The sequence below is a fragment of the Simochromis diagramma genome, unplaced genomic scaffold (genome assembly GCF_900408965.1).
Source record: "Simochromis diagramma unplaced genomic scaffold, fSimDia1.1 OVJJ01000293.1, whole genome shotgun sequence".
Classification (NCBI taxonomy): domain Eukaryota; kingdom Metazoa; phylum Chordata; class Actinopteri; order Cichliformes; family Cichlidae; genus Simochromis; species Simochromis diagramma.
Window position 1 is genome coordinate 834,456 of NW_024386801.1, and position 12,467 is coordinate 846,922.

Consider the following 12,467-nt stretch of genomic DNA (forward strand, 5'->3'; position numbering starts at 1 on the left):
ATTTGAAAAATGCCAGTGTGTGAGGAGAGTGGGCCAATTTGCTGAAGCATGTATGAACTTTATTGTTACTGCGATCTATTGCGACGTATTTTTCTCTTAACTGAAAGTGTAGCGTTGCTACTGGAGCGACAGGTTAGCTTTAACTTGTGAGAAGAAGAGAAAATACAAAACCTGGCTGTGTTGTGAAACAGGTTTAACGGGGCAGCAAACTATGTTGCAGTTTTCTGCTTTTCTTCATGCAACCTGTTGTCACACGTTACTAAAACCACTTTAATGTTTATCAAGTTTAAAGCTTGAGAACTTTAATGTGGACGTTCAGTTAGAAATAAACAGCAATATGAAATAAACACCTTAAACTAAACAGCGTATTTTTATCACCCTGCACACTAAATCTCAGGTTTAATCTCTTCTCTTAGTTTGCACACCTGGACGACAGCACCCACCAACCATCGAGCCCCAGCTGTGTTTTCCCCTCGTAGGCCAGGCGTGTGTCATTGCAGTGCTCGATTTCATTCACTAATAAATTCTGCAAGATTCAGTGATCAGAACACGCCTGTTTGCTTTGTTGAAAGCTGAACATGGGGAAAGTGTGGGGGTGGGAAAGTTCTCCCACCTGCGGTCTGTCTGTGTTAGGCCACGACCGGGGTGGAGTGAAGCCCACTGATGAAGGCTGAGCCACAGGACTGTTTGGGAGGCGCAGGGTGCTATTCATCTTCCAGCTACCGCAGAGCAGTTTCACTGGGATCTTAAGAAAATGGCAGGCGAGGCAGAGACCCTTTGAATTCACCTCCTCAGCAAAGGGAGGGCTACTTGAATGGCTCAGGAGGAGATGAATGTGAAATGAGGCAATGGCAGTGGAAGTCAGCAGAGGCACTTCCATATGCATGACTCGGTGCCTTTCAGCACTTTCCTTTTCACTCTTCCTATTCTTGTCTGTGTTTAAGGTTGTGATGAAACTACCTCAGCTCATCTACCTTCTCCTGTGCTTCCTCCACAATAAACCGTGTGTCAAATTGGCTGGGGCTTTAGTTCACACCTCAGCCTATACGACTACGTCACAAAGACCTCCTCAGTATTTAGTAAAAAGAAAAGGAATATTTGATATTTGCATGCACACAAACCGGAGAATTCCAGAATTAAATGCACATTTAAATATTCCAGTTACAGATGTGTGCGGGGGATACCGTCGTATCAACAAAACACCAACAAAGCAAAGCAACAAAAGTGATTTAACAGTTCTGTAAAAGCTAAAGGACATATTGAACATATTTAAAGCCTCTATAAGTCTACAGGAGGGAGTGAACACTCTCCATCCAAAAGATATTCACTGATTTGATGCAAGAGTCCAATCTAACACATCAATCCCACTGGTTTCAAACAAGCTGAGTTCTGGTTACTCAGTATCACGCTCATCTGTGTTGAATAATGGCATCCGATAAAGTCCTTTCCACGCTCAAAAGGATGGCGCTACATTTCAAACCCTTACATGGATTAGAAAATTCCTTTAATATCCCTTTAATTTAGGATAAACAAACCTCTGTATATTTGTGGTGAATAGTTTGATGACGAACACTCGAGTAACAAATAAATGCAACCTTTATTTAGACATTTAGTTGATCTCCATACAAATCGAGACCACTCCAAGGGGACAAATGCCGTTGTTTCTGTGTGCTAATCATCTCAGCTCTGCGTCATGTTCGACTTGTTCTGACACAATCTCAAACTTGATAGAGTCACGAGCGCAGAGGCAATCATCACAAAGTTATTATCAGTACCCTTACTGACTGGCATCAGGAGCCATCTCTGCTAATTCGCCCTGAGCAGTAAATGAAATTACGTATCTCATCTTGCACACGTGTTAATTTTCAATACTGGGCTGAAAGAGGACAAAGAAGCATCTGCTTTTTGAGCAGAAGGCAGAGTTGATCTGTGTGAGGGATGTAATGACTCTGACAAGTCTGTTGTTGCTGAATGAAGCATCCAAGTACTTAATAAGTATATATTGTGCAGTCTCCTGTTCAGTTTTAACCACCACCTTCATTTCTTTTTTTACTGTTATTGTTTGGAATTCCCAGTTCCCTGGAGGGAGGAGTGACTGATGATGGCGGTGTGTACAGTATATCTCGTATGTGCAATTTGCTGGAAGCCGGTTGGGTCTCAAAAGTATTACAGTATTTCAAAGATTCCCACATGTCAAGCAAAATGATAAACACATTTTCTCTGCAGTCTTTCTAAACACAGTCGTGAAGAGGAAGAGGAAGGCAGCACAGGAGTGGATCCGCAAGCTTCCAGACATTAAGGACTTTGAGCACTGAGGATTTTTTAATGCGATTGTAAGGAAATAGCTTTTAGAGGTGACCCAGCAGTAGTATTAGCACTGCCAAAATGAGTGGAAAGAAAATGCTACACATGCTACTGTTACTCAATCCTGCAAGATAGGAAAGGTTTGTTTTTGTGTTTTTGGTTCAATGCATCAAAACACAGAGCTGCTGTTATTTTTTCTCTCTGACCCAGTTCCATAGCATATACAACCTGCACTGCATCATATTCATTGTTTACAGTTTCTACAGTTTATTAACCTTTTTGGTTTATGCTAACAGAGAAGTTAGTCAAAATATATGCAGATGGACAGTAATTCAGTTAAGTCATTTTTAAATATATTTTTTAAGGTTGACATATATATATTCTAGACGGATGGATGGATGGATGGATGGATGGATGGATGGATGGATGGCGCAGAGCCACTAATCATGGCAGCACAGGAACTAAGTACAAGATCCGTAGAGGCTGGGGTCTATCACACCAGGCAGACCCCAGGTGCAGGCTGTGTAAAGATGAGACAATCCAGCACATAACAGCAGGGTGCAAGATGCTAGCAGGCAGGGTATACATGGAACGCCATAACCAAGTGGCCGGCATAGTGTACAGGAACATCTGTGCTGAATGGCCTGGAAGTCCCGGGGTCAAAATGGGAGACGCCCCTAGGGTGGTGGAGAATGACTGAGCTAAGATCCTGTGGGACTTCCAGATACAGACGGACAAAATGGTGAAATAGTGATGGTTAACCAACCGGACATAATGGTGGTGGACAAACAGAAGAAGACGGCCGTAGTGATCGACGTAGCGATACTGAATGACAGCAACATCGGGAAGAAGGAACACGAGAAACTGGAGAAGTACCAAGGACTCGGAGAAGTGCTCGATAAGACGCGGAGGGTGAAGGTAACGGTGATCCCAGTGACTCCCGAGCTGATCGAGTGGCTCCAGCAGATCCCAGGAACAACATCCGAGATCTCTGTCTAGGAGCAGATAAGATACTGCGCAGGACCCTCAAGCTCCCAGGCCTCTGGTAGAGGACCGAGCTTGAAGGAGGGACCACCCGCAGGGGCGAGCGGGAATATTTATATATAAATGACTTACTGTCTGTCTGCATATACACTCACTAATGTTTCTCTTTTATGTTAAATGTTTTGAGGAACATTTAATATCATTTAAGAAATTACAGTACAGCTGGATTTGCCTTTTCCTCCATTTCAATTTTACTAATCTTAAAAAAATACGTTTTTCAATATTTTCTTTAATTTCCTGTGAAGCTGTATCTCCTCATTGCGTCTGTCATTATACAGTTTTCTAGTCTCTGGTCATAAAAAAGTACAGTTTGCTGTGGCAGAGCAGAGTTAAGATATTTGCACATTGCATAAGCAGTAGCTTCTGCGTGGATCAAATAAAGTTGTGTAAATCAGCAGTTGTAGGCTGGCTTTGTTTGAAAGACATCCTTTTTTATGTGGCAGTATGTGTTTGATTATCGTTTCCCTCCTTCTGTTAAACAGGTTATTGCTGTGCTGTTGGTGTGATAATACATTCAAATGATCTAACTCTGCATAGACACCTCACAGCTTATGTTCTCATTAGAGCTCAGACACGCTGAGATGAAATCCTACACTGTGCACATGTATTAATGTGTGTATCTAAGTGTCTGCGTGAGTAACTGAAGTCGTGGAGATACAGTTTGCTCGTTGGCATCCGGAGGTAACTCATTTTCCGTGTACGTCCCGAAGTTCTTAACTTGGCCAAATAGTTTGGCTCTAAGTACGTGTGAACCTCTCTGCGAGCCGCTCTATGGATAGGATGAAGTCACATGTGTGGAGATCATCATGCAAAAGCGCTGAATCTCATCTAATGATGAAGCTAGAGGTGGAAATGGTCCCTCTCAAGGAAAGCCTCCCATGGTACATTCTCACAGCAGAAGGAAGATATGAAGCTATTAGGCCCCTTACACCTAAAACACTTAGTTCAGCTGCATTTATGCCCATTAAAATATATGCTCTTGGCATTATGGTGATAGAGAGATAGAAGGACAGAGGAGGAGGAAGTCGGTGGAATAAGATAGCGAGAGAGTAGTGGGATGACCCTTGATAGGGAGGTTGTGTGATGCCATGCATTGCTGATAGGAAGAAGAAAGGCTGATAATGTGATGCTAGAGATAGAGGAGAAAGTCTTTGACTCACTTTCTCTCCAGCCCAGCATCAGTAATACAGGAAGTGAACAGATCTCTTTAGCCTCTTTAGAGATTTAGATTGAAATGAGATAATTATACATAGTACCTTTAAAGAATAAAAACTGCAGACCTCATGGGTACAGGCTCATCTGCCGACATGATTTAAAAAGACTGCATGCTTAGATTATATCACAACTAATCCTAAAAGGAAATATCATTATATGTTGAGTCGCAGGCTCCCCGAAGTGCAGTTTGGGATGCAGGCTGTAGACATATTAGTTTTACTAGTCAATTCATTGTATTCAAATGTGCCACATATGCAGTTAGTGGATAAAAAAAGGCCCACATTGTTTCCCAGCCATTAATTTGTCTAACTGCAGTAAACAAAAGAGAACATTGCTGAGAAAACCTTTCATAAGAGGAAAAAGAGAGACAGCAGTTGCCTACTCAGGTTTTTCTGGCAGGGTGTGGTTGGTGGGTCGGCTGCAGAGGAGGAGTAGAGCAGTGGGTTCGGGGTCTGGTTTTAGGGGAAGGTTGACACCACGTGAACACCACAGCTTATGAACATCATCTAATCACGCCTTCCCTATTTCAGTAGTCGTCGGGGCCAGAAAGAGGACAAGTCGGATCAGCTGACAGAATAACAACAGGAGCAGAAATGAAAGCAGACTGTCAATCACTGGGTGCAAGAAAGTTGCTGGAAAGCAATCATGACTGTGCAGGAGTGGAAAATAAAAGCACAAACAACACGAGCATAAAACAGAGTTGTGCTAGACCTTCAACAGTAGTCCTGAAGTCTGGCTGCATGTCGAAGCCCCAACCCAGGCAGCCGACTCAGGCACTGGCTGAGATTCTGGTGATGCAACAGGAGAAGGAGGCAGTGCATCCGTAAACAACTGGAAGTGCTGCAGGACCAAGCTGAGTGGCAGACGGAGGTGTTGGAAAACCTCATCGCTTGGTCTGGTTCCTCCGAGGGACCACTGTTGCGCCGCCTGTAGATGATTCTTGACCCCCAGGGTTTGTTAGAGGTCTTTGAAGCCAGGGCAGAGCCTTTCCGGTGGCTGGAGGAGGAGTGGGTCCTCTGTTTGTTGACATTGCTGTTGGGAGAGACCTACAATGCCAGGGCGAAGACCTCCTATGGGGTTGTCATTAGCAAGGGGGGCAAGGGGCGGATGTTGCAGTAGGACCGGCCCTTCACCTCTGCAGGGCGGCTGCAGCCAGGCGGTTGCAGATTCAGCTGCTAAACAACGGGGCCCTGGAACAGTTTGTGGAGGGCTCACCGGCTGGTGGACTCGGGCTACATTCAGACCCTGGTCCACCAAACCCTTGTTCATCCAGGTGCATATTTCTAGGCAGAGTGGTTGGAGGTTAGGTGCCTATATGGGGATTTTCACAAATACAGCGGAACCCCGACTTACGAAATTAATTCGTTCCCGAGGGTCGAAGCATCCATCGCGCCTTTTGAGTGAACGATAGGCTATAGGCTAATTGCTAACTGCAACAACAATACGTTGTTCAAGTGGAACAGCGAAGCGCAAGTACGAAAGCCAAGGGGGTTGTCACATGATTCGGAAGGCATTGTGGGCATTGTAGGCATTCTGGGCTCAGCCAATCAGAGCCAGCAGATTTCGTTACGTGGGCATTTTGCCGTAACACGGGCAGAAATATTGCCGTTAAGTGCCTTCGTAACTTGAATTTTTCATTAAATGGGGCATTCGTAAGTCGGGGTTCTACTGTATCCTCTAGTGCCAGTGGAAATTAAGCATCAGAGAAAACGCATAAACTGAAGGCCAGGGTTAGCCTGGGGTGGACACACCCCTTAATTTTGGGAATGAATTGGCCAGGGTTCAGTAGATTAATGAACCCAGTGTGTAGAGGCGTGTTCACGATTGGTAGGGACATCCAGAGTTGGTGCTGCATTCAGCGTTGATGCAGGGTTGTCTGAATATGACTGTGGAGGAGGGGATGGTGGGGCCTTTACTGGAGGTGCTGTCAGTCCCAGTAACCCACTCCACAGATTTTCCACTAGAACAGACTCGTGATGACACGCTACACTCAATCTTTGACTAAGTGATTGAAATAGATGGTCAAACTGCGTGCCCTGTAGCTGCACAGACATTCCCACATTTTGAATTGATTAGGGACAGTTTGTACAGAGGGAGTCGCGACACTCACAAGCACGAAAAACCCACCCAGTTGTTGGTGCGGATTAAGTATGATAAAACTGTGGAGCTGAGCCTGGTTAAAGAACGAGATGAGTTGGGGCCAGCGTAGTAGTTCTTGTGGTAAAGAAAGATGTGTCGCCTACCGAAAGGTGAACGAGGGGTCACAGTTGGACGAATACCCGATGCTCCACATCGGCGAGCGCCTGTGCCACGTAAGACGGGAGGGGAAAATAAAAGCACAAAGAACAAAGCATAAAACTGAGTCCTCTACATTTTTATTAATAATTTATTAATTATGGGTTTTTTTCATGGTCGTCACACTAAGCCATCCAAATTAATTTGACGCTGGTACTTTTAGTGTTTTTACATGTAGCCGATTAAGTGGAAAGATTCCAGTGTAGTCTGTACATAATGTGTTTTGGCATCAGTGCAGCTACTCATCCAAGTCAAATACTTCTAGTCAGTAATAACAATTAAGTGCAAGAAAGACTTGTGTGAAACTGAGTTGACTTTCTCCGTACATGAAACTGAAAATAACCAAACAAGGATGTAACTTCTGTAAAGTGAACATAGATGGTCATGTTTCACCTCAGTATATGTTTTAGCAGAGTACATTTCATCTAAAGACTTAAATGAAAAAAACAAACCTTTATAAATTGATGATTTCAGTAACTTGTCTTGCATGGTACTGTTGATCCTAACACTGTAATCTCTGATGGATCACTTTGGGATTTGTGGAAAGACTCAAGCTCCCCAGAGCTGATGATTGTAATTATTCTCTTCCTTAAAAGCCACCAACGTGTGTTTGGCATCCACCTTTGATAAAATACCGCCAAAGTCAACGAAATGCCCTGAAGCCTCACCTGCATTTGGATTTAGTGCTAATTAATGTTAGCATGCTATCACCTGCTAAAAACTGACGTGCTAGCATTGTAATTATGTTTCTTAGCATATGTCTGTGAAGGTTCTCAGTCATCCAGGTCATCGTAGTCTAAGGAGCTTGCAAAGAAAAGCGTCTGGACTTCTTTGAGTTGCTTGAAGACGTTTCACCTCTCATCCGAGAAGCTTCTTCAGTTCTAAGGTCAAATGGTGGAGAGTCCCAGATTTAAACCCAGTGGGAGTTTCCCCCCAAAGAGGGACAAAGGACCCCCTGATGATCCTCTAATCGCCTGAGCCAAGGTGTGAAACTGGGTGTGGGTCACAATCAGCCAGAGTTTCAGTTGAGCTCATTGTGAAACCTGGCCCAACCCTATCATGTGATTTCCTGAGGTCAGATGGCCCAGGATGTGAGTGGGCGTTCAGTCGTCTGGGAAGGATCTCAAAACTGGATTATAGATGGCAGACAGTTGGTGTTGTAAACCCCGCCTCTGTTCAAAGATGGTCGCTCACAGTGGACATAGATGGCTTCTTTCACTCCTCTTTCAAACCATCTGTCCTCTCTGTCCAAAATGTGAACATTGGCATCCTCGAAAGAGTGACCTTTATCCTTAAGATGCAGATGGACTGCTGAGTCTTGTCCTGTGGAGGTGGCTCTTCTGTGTTGTGCCATGCGCTTGTGAAGTGGCTGTTTGGTCTCTCCGATGCAGAGGTCTGAGGATTCCTCGCTGCACTGTACAGCAAACACCACATTGTTAAGTTTGTTTTTAGGAGTTTTGTCTTTTGGGTGAACCAGTTTCTGTCTGAGTGTGTTGCTGGGTCTGAAGTACACTGGGATGTCGTGCTACACTTGAATCACAAGAAGTACTGCAGCATAAGGAAAACTGCAAACATTAATATTTAATGTAGGCCAATACAAGATCCCTCAGTGAGGTAAAGGAGGTAAACTAAATAAGTACAAGATAAGTCTTATATGTTATCAGTGTCTTATATAGGTATTTTTGTGAGTGCTCACAAAGAATACAACATATATAGTCATAAAAAAGAGGCCACAGTGGACTGCAAGCCATTACGTGAAATAAGTATTTGATCCCCAAATAAAGCAACACTTGGTATTCATGGAGAAGCCTTTGTCACGGGGCAGGATGTGTCTTTTTTTTTTTTTTTTTTTTTTTCCGCCTGTCCCATTTGGTTCTTTAGCCATCAGAATTGTTGTCTGAAGACCAACAAGGATACCCAATGGATTTACTGGGCAGGATGTGTCTTGAAGTTGGTCACCAGGTTTGCACTCATCTAAGGAGGAAACGTGTCTCACTGCTCCTGACAGAAACTCTCTAAATCCTAAATCAAGTGTTCTGGCTGAAAGAAGGAGGTTCTCATCCTCAATGTTACGGTCCATGGCTGAATCCGTTGGCCCCTCAGTAGGTAAACAGCCCCAAAGTAATGTTTCCACCTCTGTGATTGATTGTGGGGATGATGGTATTTGTGTCCTAATCAGCATTTCTCTTCCTGGGGGAAACTGTGGTTTCCTCTGGGTTGTAGGCGATCAGATGCTTATTTTACTCAGATGGAAATCAGTGGATAATGTTTTGTTTTTGTTTATTTATCTAGATATTTTTTTTAAATTTCTAGTGGATGTTCTATCTGTGTCTGTTATGGTGTCAGTTATTTTATGGTCATTTTCAGCTACCAAGCATCATTGTTACGTATAGACGAATATAAAACACATTTTTACTGACAAATGGCTTTGTATTTAAAGAGCGGTGAGACAACAGCACATCATTTGAGCTTACCTGCAGTTTTATGAAGAACGCTCTAAATAAAAGTTAGTCGACAACTGGAAAACAAAATGTCTTTAACTCGTCTTTGTGTTCTTTCACACAGCTGGAGGTATCGACCACAGACTACAGTGGAAACCTTATCGAGGGACCACAAGTATTCAGGATTAATGTCATTGACCAAAATGACAACCGTCCCATCTTCAAAGAACCACGGTACACAGGAGAGGTGCTGGAGGGATCCCCTACAGGTAGGTGACTGTTGAGGGACTCTAGTGTGGCTGTTACACTTGAGATGTTCTATGATCTGCAGCAAGAAAAGGTTGTGTTGGTGACATTTATACTTCTGTCCTGAGCTGTGTGGTTTGTGGCAGAGTCAGTATCACATTGCTAACCTTAATCATAAAATCACATAAAGTCCAATATCATTAGTGAAAGCAGTGAACTTCTTCTGTGCTACTGTTTGTATGAATTCAAGTATTGTTGTGTTCATATTTATACACATCACAATACAGATATGAGTTTTGTTTTGTTTTTACAACATTTACATCGTTTGGCACGTTTTGGGTAATGGTATCCTTGGAAACAGAGACAGACAAATAAAGGACATTGAAGTAAAAGAAATCTTGTTGGTTGCATAGGCTCTCTGTAGTGTGTTATTACTGGTATTGAGAGTGTTAAACAGCAAATTCAAATATTGTGACTTTAGTCTCTACTAGAGATGGCACGATACCACTTTTTTATGTCCGATACCGATACCGATATCATAAATTTGGATATCTGCCGATACCGATATGAATCCGATATAGTGTTTTTTAATCAACAAAACTGTTTTTTAAATATCTTGCTGCATTTTGTATAAGTTCATACTCAAGTTTAAAACAACAACTACACTAAAGCTATTCTGTTATACCTGTATGCAAAAAAAAATATTTCATAGTTCAGCAATACTGATCAATCTAATAAACTTAAACCTACACCATCCTCCCTATTCTGGTATTTTAAAGAGTACTTAGCATAAATATTAAGCAACCTAACTAATAGGGTTCCCACTCCCAGCAACAACAAAAATAAATAAATAAAAAATAGGGAACCACCCCTCACGCTCCACCTCATGATGCTTAATCGACGTAATCAACCTTAATTTGATGCAGTGTGAAAAAAAATGCACAGAAATCAATTCTTTTTCAAGAAATATTAAATAGATTCAACATCTTTCTTCAACAAAATTGCAGACTGCACAGATGGTACCTTCCCAAAGGAAAAAGTACTATAGCTTACTAGGGTATATATATTAGACTTAACAGTTACTATATGCAGTAATGGACTTCTATACATTTTACATCAGATTAAAACTTTGGGTGTAAGATTCAGATAAATATTAAATAATTAAAAGCTAGACATTTTAAATGAGAATAAGAAAGAAAAGTATGTCTTTGTGCCCCCTTTTCCCTGTTCATGCCCTATCGGCCCCCTGGCTAAACTTTGCTAGATCCGCCCCTGCACAGTTACAGCCGTCAGCTGCGTAGAAAAAGATCCTCGAGTAGAAAGTAATATTAAATAAATTCTAACAACAGCTGATCAAGCTTAAACGTGCTGCTGTTGTTCAGCCGCTGGTTTCCTCTTTCTGGTGCAAAGTGGGCCAAAAGCAAACTAGAGACACAGACTCGCGACAGAAAAGCCGATCAGCTGATCGTTAAGCAGTTTCATGATTGAAGTAGCAGCCGGAGAGCGAGAGGCAGTCGCTCGTTAAGCTTAAGCAGGAATGCTTTACAAACATTCAGAGATGGACTTACACACTTGCTTTACTTCTCTCGGGATAACTTTGTCGGAGATGAAATGCCGGGTTGCTAGCGAAGCTCCAAATGCTATCCAGACCACCGACAGGTCCCGCATGCCACAGCCGCTCTATCACGTGATGCATACTGCTCCGACGTGCTAACGTTCTGAGGTGAGTTACGGCGTGTTGCAAGTTTTGTGAGGTGCTTTCGTGATATTTAATGGATTACATTTTTTATTTTTCTCCGATATCCGATCCAGTAATTTAGGTCAGTATCGGACCGATACCGATACGTAATATCGGATCGGTCCATCTCTAGTCTCTACTTTATCAGAATTTTCATTATGTGTCTACATAAGCCAAACAAGAGTTTCTAGCAAATTAAGATAATTATTCAGGTCATTTGGTAAATTATTTTTGTTATATTTTTAAATGTAGTTACTTGAAATGTGATCTTGTCCCATCTGTTATAGACTTTGCAGCTGTTGCAGTAAATTCTCTTCCCATCTCTGCTGCGAACATCTCACGGTCAAGTGTTTCAAAATAAATCATTTTGAGGCATGGCTGGCAGAGCCTTTATGAAAACTCTTCACCTTTGACTTCTGGTGTAAATGTTGATATTCTCTTAGATGTATTTGTCACTTTGTCACCATCGCTTCCTTTCCCGTTCTCTGAGCTGCTGTCACTGCTATAACTGTTGTTTTTTTAATGTGACAGCTTCGCACTTCGAGCCCAGAATATAAATAAATGCAGCTCAAACGTACATGATTTCAAAAAGTCCTATTTTGCTCACCTTCTGCCACCTGCATAGAAATGCAGGATGTCTATGCATAAAGCTGAAACTTCAGATTTAAAAAATTGTTGCTTTTTCTTCACGGGTTATATAGAACATGATTCATAGGCAATAATTTGCGGAGGTGGTAACATTTTGCACAAAATGTCTTTTGGTGCGTTCTGCCAAGTTTTGTTTGGGCGTTAAATGGTTTATTGTAGTGAACACATTTCAATTTATGTCACATAAAAGTGGGTTACTTAAGCTGTTTCAAACTTTCACAAATGGATGCACTGCTTTCTGAAGACAAACAGCAGCGACTATTGTTTCTTTTACTTGTGTCAGTGCATACGAGCAAAGTGTTTTCTTCCGAGTCATAATGTGTTTTCAGCTGTCATAGTTGCGCTGTCCATGGTGCTGATGATGCTCGTGCGTCCCTGTTGGGCAGGTATACACCTACAGACCCTCTGGGAGAAATGCAGTCAATGTAAAATATAAAGTTATATGATTAGAAGAACAAATGGTAAAATAAATACACGATGCTTCTCACTGTGTTTGTTCTGACGTTGTGAACACAAAAAGCAAACTCCTAAACACC

At 42.4% G+C, this 12,467-nt stretch overlaps 1 protein-coding gene across 1 annotated transcript in view; it reads left to right on the forward strand.

Annotated features, from left to right (window-relative positions):
• LOC120729426 (cadherin-13-like) overlaps positions 1–9,792 on the forward strand; it is a 205,059-nt gene extending 195,267 nt beyond the window's left edge. The window contains exon 7 of the mRNA XM_040024968.1: positions 9,424–9,792. Coding sequence (XP_039880902.1) covers positions 9,424–9,576 — 153 coding nt within the window. The 3' untranslated portion in view covers positions 9,577–9,792. The remainder of the gene's footprint in view (positions 1–9,423) is intronic.
• The last annotated feature ends 2,675 nt before the right edge of the window (positions 9,793–12,467 follow it).